This window comes from Elaeis guineensis, chromosome 4, assembly GCF_000442705.2.
Source record: "Elaeis guineensis isolate ETL-2024a chromosome 4, EG11, whole genome shotgun sequence".
In the NCBI taxonomy this organism is placed as follows: domain Eukaryota; kingdom Viridiplantae; phylum Streptophyta; class Magnoliopsida; order Arecales; family Arecaceae; genus Elaeis; species Elaeis guineensis.
In genome coordinates, this window is record NC_025996.2 from 9,093,658 (window position 1) to 9,114,454 (window position 20,797).

General features: G+C 42.4%; 2 protein-coding genes across 2 annotated transcripts; one reads left to right on the plus strand and one right to left on the minus strand.

Moving 5' to 3' along the window:
- The first annotated feature begins 3,587 nt into the window (after window positions 1-3,587).
- On the plus strand, window positions 3,588-4,787 carry LOC105044027 (heavy metal-associated isoprenylated plant protein 27). Its single transcript, XM_010921800.4, has 3 exons — window positions 3,588-3,825; window positions 3,963-4,038; window positions 4,233-4,787. Exons 1-3 carry the CDS (start codon window positions 3,745-3,747, stop codon window positions 4,541-4,543), a joined length of 468 nt encoding a protein of 155 aa, XP_010920102.1. The 5' UTR covers window positions 3,588-3,744; the 3' UTR covers window positions 4,544-4,787.
- Window positions 4,788-12,459: 7,672 nt separating this feature from the next.
- LOC105044026 (uncharacterized) lies at window positions 12,460-20,577 on the minus strand. The gene is made up of 6 exons (XM_010921798.4): window positions 20,109-20,577; window positions 15,818-15,952; window positions 15,591-15,666; window positions 15,075-15,169; window positions 12,953-13,120; window positions 12,460-12,859 (listed from the first exon to the last, which is right to left on the minus strand). Exons 1-6 carry the CDS (start codon window positions 20,440-20,442, stop codon window positions 12,699-12,701), a joined length of 969 nt encoding a protein of 322 aa, XP_010920100.1. The 5' UTR covers window positions 20,443-20,577; the 3' UTR covers window positions 12,460-12,698.
- Between the last annotated feature and the right edge of the window lie 220 nt (window positions 20,578-20,797).

Below are 20,797 nucleotides of genomic sequence, written 5' to 3' on the forward strand. Positions count from 1 at the left end.
GTCACTTATCCCATGTAATATGCTTCATAAATCTGGCCCGGATTGGGTGGCTTCTCCAGGGTGATTCTAACACACAATTTTCCCACCGTATTGTAGTTAAGGGGCAGAGACCATGTTGCTTGTATGGTTGCAATGGTTGTAGACGAAAAGATGATTACTAGAAATGCATTTAGAGATTTTTACTGATGAATGGAACTGCCAATTTCGATGTTCTCTGGCTATGTTCCATTAAGCTCCGAGAAGGATCACAGATGATGAAAGCCATAATCTTGGCATTCTGGTGATAGAACAGATATGCATGCTCTCAAGAACATGGACTCAGTTAGGGCATCATGCATGCCTTCATGGATTTGAATCATTGTTTTTTTTTTTTTCCCCTTTTTATGTGGCCTATCACAAATTAAAAAAAAAGAAACGTCAATGCTGCTATTATGGAGTTCTTTCGGACAATTACAATAACAAATATTTGGAAAAATACTATTTTGCTGTTCTACCTTTAAAGAAGTTCAATCCTATGGAGAATGAAAGAGAGACTAACCAGCCTCTGCAACATGCTTTATAAAAGATTCTTGTGAATAAATTGAAGCCTATAATGCCACATCAGATTATAGCTAATCAAGGTGTACTTACCTGTGGCTGTGGGAGGCAGATTGAATATAACAAGTATTTGGTACAAGAAATTATGCATTCAATTGAAATGGCACCAAAGTCTAAAGCTTTAATGATAACTATTAAAGTGGCTTTGGAACGAGCATGTGATAGAGCTCAATAGTGCTACCGACGTGATGTTTGGTCCATTTTGGGTTTAACAACAGTACTTTTCATTTCTTGGATAGAAGGATTAGCAACTATGGCTCATTCCTAAGGTGCCGGCATAGGCTTTCTAATTGGTGATCAAGATTCATGATAGGCAACATTTATATGTCGCTTCCAAATACATTTGCCTCCTTGCAATATACCTCAAGCTGAGTTGAGGGCGCAAGAGGGATTACCAACTTTTCCTTCCCACCAATGTTATTGTAGAAATCGACCCAAGTGCCGTGGGAAACGTGAGACTTATATGCCCACATTTCCACAGGTATAATTTATCCCATAATACGTGTGAATCCATTGTTTTATCGAAGCGTAAAATCTTTTTTGTATGTAACAACGTGGTAGCATAGGCCGTTAGTTTCTTCTCTGCAAAAAAACGGTAGGATATTTTTTTTTTCTTTTGTACTCATGCTTATGCAAAAATTAAGAATATAAATTTAAGAATCTATTTGGATATTCATATACAATTGAACTGAAAATTCTATAAAATTGACAAGTTGATTCTGTATTAACTAAACACCATCCAATTCAAATATTTTTTTTATAATTTAAAAGTTAGAAGCTGAGTTGAATAGATAGATTTTCGAAAAATACAATATGGACGGGCTAATGGATCAGAATCTCTTACTTTTGAAGAATTTTAAGTCTATTCCGGAGGAATATTCAAACAGACACTAACCGTTAAAATTATCGCTTTCATTTCCTTCCGAGATGCGTCCACCGCAAGACATGTGAAACACGCACCATCAACTTTAGCACGGCTTTTTCGGTCAAGAGCCCATCGAATACCAACCGCACCCCACTGCTCCCATGTCTTTTGATTTAGGCCTCAGGAGTCGCATCGTCCCCAAGCAGTGCACGAGTAACGTTAGGGGACACTAGTTCCATCACACGAAGACTTATCTGCTGCCATGGCATGCCAGAACTGAGATAATTCAAAGAAGCAATTGTGATACATGAATATATTTGACAAGTTTGGATCCTTTAGTCTCTGTTTTCTACGTACAAATAACAGTTCATATTTCCAACCACAGCCATCATCCATCCATATATTAAATGATAACAATGAATGAATGGCTTCTGCCTACATAAAATTTTATAATATTATTAAAAAAAATTTTATTATAGTTCTCTGCTATAATATTTTATTATAAAAAATATTTAAAATATTATATATTATTTTTAATATATTTTATTTTTAAAAATAATATTTTATTAATATTTTTTTGTCCTCCTTCCTCTGTGGTTCCTCCGCGGCCCCATCGAGCCCCCACCTCATCCCCCCACCCACCACTCGCGCGCCCCCATGGTTCCCTCTTCTCCAGCTCCAGCAGCTTCTCTGCTCTCCCGGCACCGCTCCTCCGCTTTCGGTTCGCCCCAGCACGCCCCCCGGCAGCTTCTCTGTGCCACCCCCCACCCCGGCGCCACACCTCCGCCTTCAGTCCCAGGTCCTCCTGGTGCCGCTCCTCGCCCTCGATCCTGTGGTTCCACACCCCATAGCTTCTCTATGCACACGCCCTCCCCCAGCCCGATGCCACTCTTCCGTCTTTGGTCCCGCGGTTCCACCTCCCACAGCTTCTCCACTTCACACCACCCCCACAGCCCAGCGCCGCTCCTCCGCCTTTGATCCCGCGATTTCGCCCTCCCACCCCCAATGGCTTCCCTGTGGCACCCCCCTCCCCGGCACCGCCCTCCGCCCTCGATCCCGCAATTCCCCACCCCCATAGCGGCTTCGGCGCCACTCCTCCGCCTTCGATCTCGCGGTCCCCTCCGGATGGCTTCCCTGCTGCAACCACCCCTCCCTGGCGCCGCTCCTTCGCCCTCGATCCCGCGGTCCACCCCACCCCCACAATTCCCCACTCTCCTGCCCCTGTCACCTACAACTTGTCTGTGCCCCACACTCCCACTCGTGCCACACACCACCCTGTTGGCCCCCCCTCCCTTGTTGATCGGCACCCGTGGCTCCTCCGCCTTCGATGATCCATGGAGAAGGCTCTTTTAATTTTTTTTAATTTAATTTAATTATAAAATTTAAAATAATTTTAATTTTTAAAATAATTACTGTATCGATCATGCACACGGACATTTAGGTTGGTTGAAACTGAGTAATCTGTATTTAACCTAACAATCAAAAATAAATAAATAATAATAAAATTAAAATAATCTTTAGAGTATGGGAGCAAAATCCTATTTAAGATCCATTAAACAATGGTTATCATGCAATATTTGGCGAGCCGATCCAATACAATCGGTGAGTTTCCCTTTGAAGAATTCCTTGTGTAGATTATTGGGCACCGTAACGCATCCCCGCTGTGCAGCCATCACGCAAGACAACTCGTTGTTGGAGGTGGTACCCACCATGATAAACCGGATCCGTTGCACCTTCCGGGCGGGCCCCACCGCACCCCTCGCGCCACATCACTGAGGAAACGTCCAAGGCGTTTGGGAAACTTCTGGTGCCTAAGGGCCTCCCCGCAACTGCCACCTGGGGACCACACGCCAAAAATTTCCATTCACCGAAGGCCAGATCCAACCTCATCCACATGTCGGCAACCCTGCACAGTAATCCCCGAAACTATCTATGATGTGGCTCAACAAAAAGAGTACCACGTAACTGTGCTTCCCACAAGATCTTTGCCACGTGTCCCTCTACAAGATAAAATTTCGTCTTACTAGGTGCAACGTGGCTGTCCTCGAACGGCTGGTCGGTTCATATGAACGGTCGATGGTAGACTCCAGACGCGGCATCCGTCACTCGCGCTGCCGTGTGAGCCCAAGCTTCGAACCATCAGTCCATGACTAAACCAGCTGTTATCTTTCCCAGCACTCAAAGCTTATATTTAGCGGCCAGCCTCCTCATTGGAGCCAGAAGCATACTAGAGTAAACAAAGAAGTAGCGGTGTAGTGTAGCTGGTAACTGGAGAGCAAACTATGGGTATTTTAGACCATTTTTCGGAACTCTGCTCGCTCCCTAGCGACCACCGAAGGTCCAAGAAACATAAGCAGTTTCAGGTTGGCATCACATGTCCTTCTTCCACTACTATTGCTTCTTCTTTCTTCTTCTTCTTCTTCTTGCTATGATTGCTGTCATATATTTGTATGCTTTAATTTTTGATTATACTGATAGCGGTTATTTATTGGAATACCAGACGGTGGAGATGAAGGTGAGAATAGACTGTGAAGGGTGTGAGAGGAAGGTGAGGAAAGCTCTGAAAGGAATGAAAGGTAATAATTGTTTGCCGACCCCTTATTCTTCTTCTTCTCCCTCTTGTAGTTCATCTATTGTTAAATAAGTAGTTCTTATGCCTGCCAAACAGGAATAATTCATGGAATAACTATTCCCATTCCAGCACTATCTTATTCGTAAAGTAATTAATAATCTGACTCGGTTAGAGGTGGTTTGGAATAATGATGGACAGGGATTAGCACTGTGGAGATAGAGCCGAAGCTGAACAAGGTGACGGTGACGGGGTACGTGGATCCGAAGAAGGTGATACAGAGGGTGAGGTGGAGGACGGGGAAGATGGCGGAGCCGTGGCCGTACGTGCCCTACGACGTGGTGCCCCACCCTTATGCCCCCGGGGCCTACGACAAGAAGGCTCCTCCCGGGTACGTGCGCGACGTGATGGACGACCCCAGGCTCGCCCCAATCGCACGTGCCAGCTCCATGGAGGAGCGCTACTCCACCGCCTTCAGCGATGAGAACCCCAGATCCTGTACCATCATGTGATCAGCACATGCTTAGCTACGTAACTTAATTTTTTTTTCTTTTCTTTTCGTTCTCTCTTTTGGGGATTGTTCTCTCTTTTTCTTGTACAAAAGAAGAGAGAGTCTGGGGAAGAAGTGGGTATGAGTAATGGTCTGAGGTTGAGTTGGTGGTGGTTAGATTTGTGTTTTACTATTTGCTATCTGTTGTATTCTGTACTTGTTCCAGGTGTCTATGGCAAGGGAATGGCTTCTTTTTTGTTCTTTTTTTTTTTTTTTTAAATTTGATGTCTTAGTTTGTGCTGGTGTACAGCACCGTCATAAACAATATGTTCTTTTCTTGATAGAGATGAACAATATGTTTTTATATTTTTGCCATCTCGGTTGCAACAATTAAATATAGTTATTGTAGAAGATTTTGCTTTATTTAATTGCTAGCGAGTCGCCATTTTTGGAGATTGATTGCTGCAGGTCGGCGTGGTGCAGATTATGTTGGTTAGATTATAATATTTATAAAAAAAAGATGGTGGGGGTTGGGGGTTGGGTTAGGGGGCAGAGAGAGACAGGAGCTGTCTTGATGCGAGTTAACGCGCACTGGTGGTGGGGAGCATTTAATTGACCTTTCAACGCAAATCACGCGATGTAGCGTTTTTTATTGAGTCAGAAACGCTGTGTTCTTTTCTTGGTGGAGATGAACAATATGTTTTATATTCTTGTAATCTCGGTTGCTATTGCGGTCAATTTCCTCGTCACTTGATTCGGACACGAACGTCTACAAAAAAAAATTCATACTAATCAAAAATAGCTTCGATAAAAATTTTTCGATGATCAAATCAGAGAGAAGATTAGACAACAATAAAAAAAAAATAAGAAGCTCAACAAGAGAGGGATTGAGAGAGAGGAAGCAAGTCCAAAAATTTTTCGAAGGAACCTCTAGCACTGTTATCTTCTTCGATATATATAGTGGAGCATGATATGGCACCGTCATTAATGACGCGGACAATTGAAGAATTATCAACTCACTGAAGACTGTCAGAATCATCGTAAAAATGTCAAATCGTCGTGGGCGCTAGAGGAGGAGGTTGTCAAATCGCTAGGGTTGACCATGCCTTAGGTGGGATAATATCCCTAGGCGGCAGTGCCGTATGCCGTTGTCAGGACTGACAGTCTCTGACAGTAGTACGGCGATTGGAGGAGCCGACCGACCATAGATCGGCGGCCAGCTGAGGGGTGTCGGGTGAAAATTTGGGCCCCTCCGACAGTCAGTCGGGCACGTTGCAGGAGTCCGGCATCAGATCCCTATAGTGCAGTCGGTTGGGAGAGCGGAAAAGGTCTGTCCGACCGACGTATCCTGGGTCGGTCGATAGCCGTCGATCGATCGGTAACGGCACCCGTCGGTCGGTCGGTCAGTGAAGTCGGGCGTCGGACATGTAGGCCCGATGATGAGTCGGCATGAGTGGGGTCGATCGATATTCTCCAACAGTTGCCCCCCTCCACTCCTGAGTCAGATGGTGCGCTGGCCGATGTCTTTGTTTGGGCAGCAGCGTCAGGCGAAAGGAGAGGATCCCCAGCGTATCAAGTTCCGACCATCCCGTGGGCTGATATGACGACCGTATCGTGGGTTGACATGATGACAAGCGCCTCATGAATGCCGGGCGATTCGCTGGCGTCAGACGTCCTGTCGGTGTCAGACGTCCTGTCCCGTCGGTGTCAGACGTCTCGTCCCATCGGGAAGGGAAACCGCCGTTCTCGCCACCCCTTCGGGGATACGAAATGTCACGGCCTCTGCGCCACGTGGCAGGTGCTCATTGGGACGGGTCCGTTGGAGCGGATGGAGTTGACGTGGCTCGATCTGAGGATGGATGCGTCTAACCGTCGGGCCGACGAACGGCCCGGATGGCGCCACGTGGCGTGATCTGAGAATCCCTCGTTGGTCGTGCCTTCATCTCGACCGTCGGGGGGCACTATATATACAGGGTCGCCCATATCCAGATTTTTACCCCCCTCACTTTGCTGTCGAGACTCTGCCCGCGTAGTCTCCTGTTCCAAGTACTCCATTTTCCTTCTTCTCAGGAGTCTTCTCTTTTTCTTCTAAGGGCCTTCCCCATCTTCATCGTCTCCCTCCTTACTTTCCGCCCTTCGTTCAGGTCCATGGCCAGAACATCCCCACGAGGAGGTTGGTCGGGAGAGCCGACTGACGACCCTCGGTCGACCCCGGAGGTGGAGGTCTCTTCACTTTCGGGGCCGAACGTCGATCGGCTCCGAGAGCAATATTGCATCCCGGAGCAGTTTCGGCTGTTTGCCCCTGGTGCCAATGGTCGGGTTAATAGCCCGCCTGAGGGCCAGATGGCCTTCTACGTTGAGGACCTCCGAGCCGGTCTTCGCTTCCCAGTCCCGGAGTTCGTCTGAAACGTACTTGACTATTACGGGCTATGCCCGACGCAACTCGCGCCGAACTCGGTTCGGCTAATAGTCAATTTTGCTCTGTTGTGTCAGCTTTTGCCGACTGACCCTCGGATTTCCCTCTTTCGAGCCTTCTTTGTCCTCCGACCCCACCCTAAAGCCCGAGGGTGGTGGTACTTCAATCCTCGGAAGGGGCTTTCTTTCATCACTGGTCTTCCGTCGTCCATTCACGGATGGAAGAACCAGTTCTTTTTCGCATCTTCTTCTACTCCTTGGGGGTTCCCTGCCCGTTGGGGGAATCCCCGAACCGAACCGAACGAGAACAGTCGAGTGGAAGCCGAGGATCGGGAAGACTTCCACCGGCTGAAAGACATCTCGGTGCTGAAGCAGAGGGAGCTCGTCACTGAGCAGGCCCTGTACGACGCCGACCTCAGCCCGATCCCTTGCTTAGGTCGGTTTTTCATTTTTCTTCTCCTTTTTCTTTTTATCTTCCCTTTATGGTGCTGACCATCTGTCGTTATTTACAGATATGCCGCCGAGGTCAAGACTGACGGCAGTCGACGTACGTCAGTACGCCGTTCGGAAGAGTCCTGCCACGTGGTGCCATCCGAGCCGTTCGTCGGCCCGACGGTTCAACGCACCCATCCTCAGATCGAGCCACGTCACCTCCATCCGCTCCAACGGACCCATCCCAATGAGCATCTGCCATGTGGCGTAGAGGCCGTGACGTTTCATATCCCCGAAGGGGCGGCGGGAATGGTGGTTTCCCTTCCCGATGGGACGAGACGTCTGGCGCCGACAGGACAGGACGTCTGACACCGACAGGACGTCTGACGCCAGTGAATCGTCCGACATTCATGAGGCGCCTGTCATCATGTCAACCCACGGTACTGTCGTCATATCAGCCCACGGGACGGTCGGAACTTGATACGCTAGGGATCCTCTCCTTTCGCCCGACGCTGCTGCCCAAACAAAGACATCGGCCAGCGCACCATCCGACTCAGGAGTGGAGGGGGGCAACTGTTGGGGAATACCGACCGACCCCACTCATGCCGACTCATCATCGAGCCTACATGTCCGACGCTCGACTTCACCGACCGACCGACCGACGGGTGCCGTTACTGATCGATCGACGGCTATCAACCGACCGAGGATACGTCGGTCGGGCAGATCTTTTTCATTCTCCCAACCGACTGCACTATGGGGGTCCGATGCTCGACTCCTGCAACGTGCCCGACTGACTGTCGGAGGGGCCCAAATTTTCACCTGACGCCCCTCAGCTGGCCGCCAATCTATGGTCGGTCGGCTCCTCAAATTGCCGTACTATTGCCAGAGACTGTCAGTCCTGACAACGGCATGCGGCACTGCCGCCTAGGGGCATTATCCCACCTAAGATATGGTCAACCCTAGCGATTTGACAGCCCCCTCCTCTAGCGTCCATGGCGATTTGACACATTTACGACGACTCTGACAGTCTTCAGTGAGTTGACAATTCTTCAATTATCCGCGCCATTAATGACGGTGCCATACCATGCTCCACTATATATATCGGGGAAGGCAACAGTTCTAGAAGTCCCTTCGAAAAATTCTTGGGCTTGCTCTCTCTCTCTCAATCTCTCTCTCGTTGAGCTTCTTATTTTTTTTTCACTGTTGCCTAGTCTCCTCTCTGACTTAACCGTCGGAGGGTCTCCACTGGAGCCACCTCCGATCAGTATGGATTTTTTTTGTAGGCGCTCGTGCCCGGCGATCAGACGATGAGCGAATTGGATGCAACAATTAAATATAGTCGTTGTAGAAATTTTACTTTATTTAATTGCCAGCGATTCGCCCTTTTTGAAAATTGATTATTGAAGTTTAGCGCGGTATGGATAATGTGGGATAGATTGTAATATATATATATATATATATATATATCTAAATGAATCTATTAATGTTGTTGTGTACGTTTCTTTTATAAACTAAAGAAAAAAAAGAGAATGTAAAGGGCCAACGGTTGTTTACCGTTATTTTTCTTCATAAAAAATTTTTCACGATATTTTTACTGATAGGTTTTAATTTTAAATTAGCCATGTAGCTCTAAAAAAATTTTTGTATGTAAAATTTTTTATGATATTTCTATGAGATAGAAGTTGAAAGATGTTTTTGCATCAAACTATTATTAATATCTCATTTCGGTTGGAATTAAAAAATTATGTATCTATACTAAATTAAAATTAAAAATTGTAAATTTTTTATTTCTCAAAACTTGTATTTTTCCTTCCAACTTTTCGACAGTTTTCTAAAGAGTTTTTAGAAATTTTTTTAGACTTGTGATTTGCAGAATTTTGTAAAACTATGTTGTATACTATGGGTAATTTATCATGAAGCTATTAGCAAATTTATCTGATTGCAGACAAATATTAGATTTATGTGCTTTAAATCTTTGAATTGTTTCATTATTTTTCTTCAACAATTAAGGTCATATAAGAGGGCTCTGGGGGTTGATGAGAACTCTCATACATCGGATATGTGCTCCATGCATGTGTTATCCATTCTTGACTGGCGAGAATTTTGACCTGCAGCCATTACTTGCAAGTTCCATTGCCGCAAATTGGGGCAGTCCATGGGTGACCAAATACTACAAACCTTTAGTCTGACATTGCCCCTTTTTCCTTGTTTTTTTGCTACATAGCTAACAGCGTATTTAAACATTAGGATTTGGACACATATTTTACAAGTTACCAAACAATTCTCTAGTGGAATCATGGACGTTACAAGCTATGATGTCGGCGCATGCCATATTCTAATTTTAGTAACGTTTCTAGTTATAAATGATAACAACACATCTTTCTTGAGCCTTCTTATTGTTATGATAAGGGCCTGTTTCCCCATATTTCACTTCACGCTGGTTCCTTTGTGGTTTCTAAAAGAATAAATAAAACTTCATTTCCTCTCTTCCAAGAGAAAAAACTGAAATCACATTTAATGAGGACAGGACTATGGATGCATTAATTGAAATAGAGATGTCCAATTGGCCCCTGCCCAAGAATCTTCTTGGCCTTATAAAAATTTAAATAAATTATACCTATAGTCCTTAAATTATATCAATTTTTTTAAATAATTTTAAAATTTTAAATTTAAATTTTTAAATTTTTTGAATCATTTTAATATTGACCTTCATCCATTTTCAACACCTTCCTCGTACCAAAAATTTTATATGACAGTCACCGGTGCTTACGTTGCTCCGTTCATTTGAACAAATGGCACTGATGCTGACAGAATCATTTTTTTTTTCTATTTTTCTTCTTCTTTTTGCCCCTGCACCCCCCAACCCACACCAGCTTGCCACCCACGCAACCCTATGGTTCCCACTCCTACCGATCCACCCCTCCGATCGTACCCCCGCCCGCTCCGATGCCGATGGACGTGCGCTGCCATTTCTCAACATGATGGAAGAGGAGTTGCTCGAGCTCTTTGATGAAGTCGATGGCCCCAACGATGATGGAGGCTTGGTTCCCCTACAGCCAAAAGCAACATCGTCAAATGAGAAAATATTGATGAAATTGATAGAAGATGAGAGAGAGAGAGAGAGTGAGCGTATGCGTTGGACGAAAAGGAGGCGTGACGGTGCGAAGGGCGACGAGGTGGTCACCTCCCATCCTATTGAGCCTGTGGAGGGAAGGCGTAGAACCCACCAGAGGAGGTGGCGGTGGGAATTGCAGAGGCACACGGGGGCGGGGCGGGGCAGGGCAGGGTGAGGGGTGGGGGCACCAGCGTACAACCCACCGATGCCGAGACAGACGGCGGTGCGGCTGGAGGGGATGGGTGGAGAGGGTGCTAGAGCCAGTGGGGGTGCGACCGGAGGGGATGGGCAGTGTGGATGGCGGTGCCGCCGAAAGGAGTACGGTGGAGCGGACGCTAGGGCAGACGGGGGTGCGGGCAAATGGGTCGGTTCCGAAGAAGGAGAAGACTCTTGTATACAAGAGTCTTCTCCATTCTTTTTTTTTAAAGATGCTTTGCGATTTGTGCGGGCCATCAATCGAGTTTGATTGTCCCTGTAAGCATTGATTCGAAAGAAGTAAATTGATAAGAGAAAATCGTCAAAAATTATTGGACAGATAATATTAAAATGATTCAGAAAGTTCAGAGACTAAAATTTAAATTTTTATAATTTAAAAATTATTTAAAATTTTTTTTTTATAATTTTAAAAAAATACCTCAAAGATCTGATAATTTTTGTAATAATTAAATTTAAAAGCTATCAATTAGTCTAACTCCGATCGATCCAATAATAATACTCCGGGTCTGCACATCCGCATGGGATGAGACTTGAGAATAGCGACGAGAAGTTTTTTTAATTTTAATGCCAAAGAATCTCTATTATCACAAGAGTCCACTGGAGGCAACTGAGCGTTACCCTTAACGACCAGATATTCCATAAGGTACAGCTCTATATTAAGACGTTCCATAACGAATAATGACATCACAACAGAACCAGAAAAATCTTCACCCAGAAATAAAGTTTCATCGAAATAAATTTACACCAGCAATAGAGGGGGCAGAACGGACAAGCTCTTTGAGAGCACGTCTTACGTCATGATACATATTGAAGACAATGGTATCAAACTAGTTATCTAAAGAACCCTCATGCTGGTAAAAGCATACCGCATCCAACTTACCTGATGTCATGAAAAGCCAGCAATAGATACAGGACCAAAGAAAAATATCAGATAAGACTCAAGTGAATGGTTGACAGCCAGCTTCCTGTTCTCAGTTGTTCTCAGTGGAGAACTTCCATCTTCTATTTCTTCTCCTGTCCTGCTCAGTCACTGATAACCTACTTTGGAAGACATCATGGAATTGCAGCATTAAACACTCACCACAGAATCCACAAATGGGGAAATTAAAACGATAAGAATTCCTTTGCCAACTTAAATACACATTTTTTCGACATGCTGGGAAATTCTATTTCCATGTAATAAAATGATTCACAAATCATTGCAATTAGAAGCAGAGACTTCTTACTTACATATTGCTCATACGGTGACGCCAGTATCTTCATATTCGTATACAAATGCACACATGTAAAGGAAGATATTTTATCATTGGCTGGGCCTCAGGCCTAAACTATATCCATTTTCTGTCAGGCTTCAACATAGACCTATTTAAAGTCTTAACATTTCTTGAGCCCAATCCAGGCCCATGATCCACTCCGATTGTACCCAACACGTCATGTCAAATATCTCAACAGATAAAATTAACCACCTAAGAACCTGAAACTAATATGATTTTCATACTACCCAGATTAAATGATATTGTAACACTAAATATTAGCGTTTGTGTGCAACCTATATCAGAATGATAAACAAGGAAATAATGAATACCGGTAATCAATCAAAACAACAAACAAGCCAAGATACTCACATGTATCCAAACAATTTAGAAAATTGGGTATGGAAATTTAGCATGGCACAAGATAACTGTATAAGGATATGCTGAACACTGGAAATCAGGTAGATCAATCTCAAATCAAATGGTTCCATAAAATACAAAACAAAGAACACGTCAAATTGTTTTAATATTTTATAAATAAGTAGAAATGCCGTCCATCATGGAAACAACCAAATATTATCATTCAGCTCACGAAATTAGTTCTGCCTATTTGCTATATCTCATGCAACGATCAAAATTTGAACGGCTCACAATAGCCACAGCACATTAAGAACTTGATGTGCTTCTTTTATGGCAAATCAAATAATGGTCGTACAAAAGTAAAGATAAAACTTTGGAAGATCATTCTATGCCTTTGTTCCTGCAGGCTCTCCGACAGCAGTTTCCATCCTTTGGTACCATTCACCAATTTGTGTGTTCTCCACCATGTCTCTACCAGCCTTTAGGTATCGGATAGGTCTTAGAACACCAAATACAGCAAGATCTGCTAAATTAGGTTGGGATCCTCCTGGAAAATAGGTGAGGGAAAGAATATATCATTATGACAGCATATGGCCTGAAGAAATATATCATATCGCTAGTTATGATGAAGTTAACATACCGAGAAAATCTCTTCCGTTAAGAGCTTTGGTCCATGTTTCTGCAGCTTCGTACAAAGCAGCACGCTCATCAGTGATGTTATGCTTCTTCTTTAACTTCTTGGAAATTATGTACATGATAGCAGCCCCAGCATATTTTGCTGTAAACCTCTCCGTAGTGCTAAAGTTGCCTGCACTTTGAGGAAACCAAGTCAGAAAATAGTCTTTATTGAGAAGTTTTGTGAAATTTGGCAAGAGGCAATCAAGGTCATAGGTTAGATATAATATGGCACTAGTGCAAATTGATATTATCAATGGCTATGAATCTTTCAAGTTTAATGCAGCTAGCTGATTCAGAGGAGTGTGGATAGTTCGGGTCACACAATTTAACACTACCTTTTAATATATGCGAATAACATGGCACACAATTCTATAAATGGCTGTAATCCATCAAACAAGATGTATAAGGTATGTCAATTTATGTATATGGCCATAAAGTTACTCTTCTAAAAGAAATAGGTCCAAGACTTTTTTCTTTTTTCTTTTTTAAAAAAAAGGTGAATGCATATATTAGTTTCCTAATCAAAATGGTAGGTGCGTGTATTTGTGCATGCACTCTCCTAGAAGAGACAGGTTGAAAATTAGAAAAATGTAAATAACTAAAAAAGAAAGTTGAATGCAAATATTAGTCTCATCCAGGAAGAGGGATGGGGGCACGCTTGGGAGTGCCAAATGTGAGCATGCTTCCGGATTGAAGCCGGATGGCCAAGAAACATACGGGCACTTCCCCTTATCAAACATTTTTAATTTCACTATATAAATGATGAACGACTCAGAATTATTTTCAGAATTACATTTGATGCCCTAAAAACCGGTGCTTCCAAATCTTAAAATATTTGCAGCAATTCAAATTTAATTGAGCCAAGTGCCTCTCTTTTGGTTCACACCCTTAAAAATTCCACTTTGAACTCTATTCAGATTAAATGGCTGTCTAAAACTCTAATTCACCTCAAATTTAATAAGAAAATCTAAAGAAACCAGTCTGATTGGATAACCAAAACTTGAACTTGGCCCCACAAGAAAATAGCCAACAGATCACAGATACCATATAAATATAAATCTGTTCCAGAATTCAAACTAGAATATTCAGATAAAGAATTGCAACTGAGACCTCATGTTGATCTTTAATCCAAATTGAAAATTCACCCGTGCACCATACCAGAAACATACTTTATACCAAATAAGCAGTTGGACACAATTTAAATTTCAAAATGCAGCTCCGGCCCAAACATTTAATTGGTATTCAAATTAGACAAGTGCAGGGCTCCTGAGAAAAATATCTTAGTACAAGTTACTCCAACAAAATTTAATTGGTATTCAGATTAAACAAGTGCATGGTCCCTTAGAAATATATCTTAGTACCAATCTGCATCAAATTTTGAGAAGTTACTCCAGCAATAGCACCAAATCATTAAAATGCCCCAAGAATAAACATGCAAGTAAACTAGATGGAGTTTAGCAGCACTCTATAATTACCTTTTGTGGTGGCATCAAATCAGAAATCCTGACTATCCGGTTGTTTCAACTAAGCTTTTGTACATAGAGTTAGTGAGTACCCATGTCCATTTTCTTAAAGACATGAAGTTAAGAGTACCATTTGCATGTGACAATAGATGTCTGATCAAGACACAGAAGTTATCCAAGTTATATCATTGCACTGTATGTCTTGCTTTAGAAAAATTTATAGACAATTTTGGGATGTTGAGTCCATTATATCCACTTGTCAAGTCAAGAATTGTTTGGCAAGATATTACCATCAGCAGAATTGGAGGACCAGTATGGTGGTGTAAAACAAAGATCCAAAGGGTTTCTGATGCTTCATCTTTGCTGAACAATGCAGGAAAAAGAGGGAAATACCCAAAGTAACATCGAAGGAAGTTGTCAGAGGGATATGCAAAAGCTTCCGATGATAATAGTGATAGCCCTAAATAGGAATGCTTGGTGAGTGACCATAATGGATTGTCTCTCAACATATAATAATATAACATGTATCAATATCAAATGAAGTGGAGCATACAGATCAATTAGCTCCAAAACTTCACATCTCAAGAATATTTTCTGAAATAGGGAAAGAATAAACATCACCATGTTTGGCTATGTAATCAAAGGATTCCAGCGCCTCTGAAGTAGTCCGGTATATGTTTGGTGATAATACATGAACAAGATGCTCATCAACCCACCTGCAATGACAAAAAAGGTACTAACAGTCAAGTGGCTGAGGTGGAGAGAAATGGTCCATAGTTCTCATACTCAAAGCATAATATATCTAATCGAGTAATATAACCTACAAATCTGGATTAGTCTGAAAATTTACTAACTTCAGATATTTTATGTACTTTCAATGCTTAAATATCTTAAATTTCCTATATAAGAATCTAGTAGAAATTTTTCAAGTGCAAGGGATTGGAAACATGTCCGTAGACATAAAGCTGAAGCTGGAAATACCCACAACTGTCACAGAAAAGGGCAAATATGAAGCAAATCGTAGAACACATACTGATATTGAATGCACCAATAACTGATCTAAGAACAAACATGTAATACTCTTTACAGTTCTCGAAATACTAGTCCATGTAACAAATTTTTATATGGAAATTGTACCTACGCCACTTTGCTTCCTCCTCATCAACAGCAGAGTTATCAGGATGAAGCCTATGGCTTAACTTGTTAATAATATCTGCAAGAAAAGTCCACATGCTCATACTCCATTATATGACATATTAATTAATTGTATACAATTTTCACCAACAAACTGCTGGAACTCTTGAAAAACAGAGATAATAAAAATTACATCTTTAATTCAAAGTTAAAGCAATTTTGGAACCTACCTGACGAGTCAACCAGCTGCTCACCATCCACAACCAATATTGGAACCTTTTTATAATCAGACCACTTGATCTCCTTCTTACTTAAGGGGTTGACCTCCACAATTTTGTATGGTATGTCATAATAATCTAAAAAAGCTGGAAAAAACAAAACAAGTTCTTTGGATGTCAATATGCTAAAAGGCTGTAAAAATATTTTTTTTTTATGAAAAAAAAAAAGTTAGTCCCCCAACCCACTAGAACATTTTTTCTGCTACCCATGGTTGTACAGCACAGTTATTCCTTAAAGCAGTATGAGAAACTGATAGTGGGCAAAAATAATGTGAGAAAAAGTTCAGATTACCATAGGATTAAGCATTCATTAACCATCAGTTATCTTTTATGTAATTGCTCTCCATGCCGAGAATATGTTCAAAGTCAACATACCACAAATTGTGTGGCAATGTCTATACAAGCATTTCTTGTATTTTCTTGTTGGGAGGTATTCTTTATTACAAATATAATTATGAGCTTGGGGGAATGCCTGTTCTTGTCCCCTAGTTTACCAAAAAAAAAAAATCATTACATATGTCTATAACATGTCAAGTTGCTGCTACAAAGTGCATAATGTTATTAAAATAAAAAAAAGGAAACGAAAGGAAGCATGTTTGCTCATCTTTCACATAATTAATGGCCAGCATTGCCAATCCATCTATGCTGGTTCATGCTAGAACCTTGCACTGTATAATGCTAGCAGTGAACATGTGCAAAATACATCACTTTGTAATCTTTGCTACTTATTGATGGTTGTTTAAGAAAAATCGTAATTTGTTCATGCAAGCAATATGAGGGTGCTGTATAACCACAGAAAACATGTCATATCCTCCTATGATACTCACTTGTATTGGGTCCAATATTACTCTCAATGGTGAACAGAGTGCCCAACAATTGAATTTATCAACATACTGAAGCCACCTATCCAACAAAATGGCATTTGATATCAACTATCTTCTACCGAGGCTAGGACCTCTCGGGTACCCACAAAAAACCACTTGACACTCACGTCACAAATCTAGTCTAGATAAATAGTAGATCCACCAATAGGCCAAGCTTAGGCTGGAATCCAACATGACTTGACCTAGACCTGATCTGGTTTAATAAAATAATGAATCTATGTTTATAGAAGCAGACCCTATCTACCAAATTACCAATCCTTCTTTATCTAATCTTCAGGTGATCCATACTCCGGCCTTCCCCCACCTCCTACGGGCCTCCATCCTCATTCTCTCTTGCATCCTCCCAACTTTACTTGGAGAATTCCCCTATTGTGCAGATGTGATATTCTCCATCTTCAACATTCTCCAACTTTAGTACCCTCCATCCACCGCTGCTTTCCTCCACTAGCCCCCTGATCGCATGGTTTATCAACCTAGCCCACCACTGTGAGGCAGGTCTTCTCCACCCTACTCTCTTTTTCCTCCTTTCTTCCCCTCTCTTTAGCATTTATTGATCCGAAAAAATAGCTTCCCATCTCCACTTCTGTTAATCTGTGCCACTTGTAACCTCTCTCTCTCTCTATCTCCTCTCCTCCTATGATATTTTCAGATCTGAAATCTATGATTCCACATCCAACACTGCTCACAACCCCAAGTGTACCTCACTACGTAAACCATAAAAATACTTTGGCAATACTTGAGCTTCTTCATGACAAAGGAAACTACTTAGTGCTATCCGATTAAAGTATCTTTTCTTTAACTTCTATATCTATATAATTGACATCATCATCTTGAAATTTTAAGAAACTATTATCATCAGATACTCCAAATTTATCTTGAACCCCTAAACTTTTGCATCCTAAACAAAATTATTATCATATAACCATCTTCTATTGTTTGTTTCCATGGTTTATATGTTGTCTAGATGCTACTGAAAGTAGTTTTGTTACAAGACTTTTGCATCCTAAACAAAATTATTATCATATAACCATCTTCTATTGTTTGTTTCCATTGTTTATATGTTGTCTAGGTGCTACTGAAAATAGTTTTGTTAGAATTGTTGGAAAATATACAAGGCTGGTTTTGTTAAAAAGTTGATGCAATCTTTAGTTTCACCTTGATCTCTTTCCAAACTATGCCCAATTTTCTAAGAAAGATGAACCCCGTACCCTTCCAAGAGAGTGTGGAGATTCACCTGCAACTCAAGGGTGAGGATCAGGGATTTATATGAGCTCTACAAAGACACTCCGAGGTAGAGGATTGATTGTGCATAGGTGTGGAAGCTTGGTATCCATCCTAGAGTTGCATTGTTTCTATGGAAGGTGGTTCGAGGTCGTATTCCCACTAAGGAGGTGCTGAGTAGGAGAGGTTTGAAGTTTCCCCCTTTTGTGACCAGTGCCCCACTGAGGAGTATAGCCACATTCTCTTCCAACGCCCGTTGGCCCTACCAGTCTAGAGGATCTCTAATACCTCAAGGGTGATTGTTCAGTCGACTACCCTAGTGGAAACTTTCCTTCATTATTTGAAGGAGCGCATAGGCAAAGTTCTCTCATTCCCAGGTAATTCAAGCCATTTATGTGGCATATCAGTTTGGCTGGCCAGAAATGCCCATCCTTTGAGAGTAGACATTAGTTGCTGATGTTCACCCTGGAGCAAGCTCTTTCCTAGGTTGTTGTATCTACCGTTGAGGATAGTTTGATAGCAAGGGACATTTGGGGCTCCTGCAATTTGAATGATTTTAATCACTTGAGAGCCCCCACCCCCTTGCTCCCTTAAAATGAACTTCAATGGTAGTGTGCTGGATGAAGGTTGGAGAGGTGGGGCAAACCTTGTGATCAGATGTCCTGACTCTAGACTCCTTGCAGCTAGAGGTAGACAGATTTTCGATATCTCTGTACCAGAGATAGAGCTGAGAGCAATTTGGGAAGGGATTGGCTATCCAAGACTTGTTCTCAGAGCGGAGTCTATCCTTCTTGAGGGTGACTCTATGACAGTAGTCAAGTAGCTTGTGAGGCAGTTGCCTATGGGGGATGGTCACCCCTTGTTGCAAGATATTTGGAGGATGGCGAGGGGCTGCAGCATCTTTAGAGAACAGGCATATTTTAAGGGTGGCAAATAGGGTGGTGGATTGGCTTGCCTCTTTTGTTGCAGAGCAATTGGATGGACTGATGTAGGATGATATGGATTTGACTCCTTCCTCTCTTTGTGACATTTTGTTTTCAGATTTCTTTGGATGTATTAATACTCAACGTGTATGATCCCTCTGCCTTATCCAAAAAAAGAAAAAGAAAAAGAAAGAAAGATAAACCTCTTGTAAGAACTATATGAATATGATATAATATATAGTCAGCACCTGTATATAGGAAAGCTAATGAGATAAGTTCTGCCTTGTACTAAATTAAAAATCTTGGATCATATCAACAAGATTCAAGCCCATGACATCCTTCAAAAAGAGAAAGACACCAACATTTGGGTTTTTATAGGTGTATGTGATACAATGAATATGACATGGAGGCTCACAGCTCGATTAGGATGGGCCTAGGGAGTAAGGATTGGGGGCCTAGCGCCCAGAAGATGCAATAAAGTCCCTGTGTCCGGCTCTAAGGATCACATACAGGCAAAAAGGAACAGTTCGGAGAAGAGACGAGGAAGAAAGAAAAATCTCAAGTTGTATGATTGGTAATGTTCTAAAAAATGGCACACTATTTTTCAGCATAAACAGGAATAATTTTCCACAGGATATTGCAGCAATTGTTCTGGTAGATGCTTGCTTTACTAAAGTGATGCCACTAAAATACCACTATATCCAAATTCATCACGTAATAAGAATGTATTTTATCTGGTCAAATTTATAGTTTGACTTTAGTATCCCATCTCCAATAACTAATTATTTTTTCTAGTTTCCAGCGATTGCATTAGTTAATGTCTTGGTAACCAGCAATTGCTTGCTTATTCTTTTGGAGTATATGCATAACTCCTGAAAGGGATCATTACCATCGAAAGGAAGAAACAATTCAGCATTTGCTTGCTTATTCTTTTGGAGTATATGCATAACGCTCAACCTATCATTTCCCATTGCTTAGCAGCAAACTATGCTCAAAAATATCTGTCCTAACTATAACATCTTCCAGCCATACAATACCACTGAAAGAAGGCATCCAATCTGGTGGTGACACATTGCTCAAAAATCCCAAAAAGTTAGGAAAATTCAAGAAGCACATGCAAATCACTCTAATTCATCCATATATAAACAGAAGAATTCATAAATTTTTATTCTTATAAAACAAGGGTGGATGAACAATCCAACAGGAGCGGATTACCTTTAACCTTGTTGCAGAAGGGGCAGGCCTCGTACTGGTAGAGGACGACGTTTTTGGGAAAAAGCTCGGGGGAGAGCCGCTCCTTGGCCTCCGCTGCCGTGACCAGGGTCAGCGAGAAGGAGAGAGCCCCCGCGAGTCCAACGGAGACGGATTTCGAAGGGAAGGAAGCGGCGGGAGAAGGAGAGGACCACCACCGCGACCGCGGCGATGTGGCGGCGGTGCTGTACAGCACCGTGCGGAGAAGCGTCCGCTCCGCCGCCGCCATGGCGGTGGAAGAAGAAGGAAGAAGATTCCCGGAGAGAAGAGTGGAGAAAACAATCGGAGCCCTTCTCATCTTCGTCGTTGGATCTCTCTCGATCTCTCTCGACCTATATAAATCTTCGAAGAGCTCTACAGAAGCGAAGAGGGGCTTGAGTCGGTGACTCAACCCTGGGGATTTTGCGGCGCGTTGCCCACAGGGCCGGAAACGAGAAAAAGCGTTAGGTTTTACTCAAAAAAAAAAAAAAGGAAAAAAGAAAAAGGTTCAGGTTCTGGTGTCCCTCGGAACACTGAAAGGAACGCTGAAACGCTGCTTTCAACGAATCGCGAAACTCAACGTTTACGAAGTCAACAGCAAGCATGGCTAGCAATTCGACACGTCGTATCAAAAGACACCATGCTTATCTTATTTATTTGAAGAATATTAATAT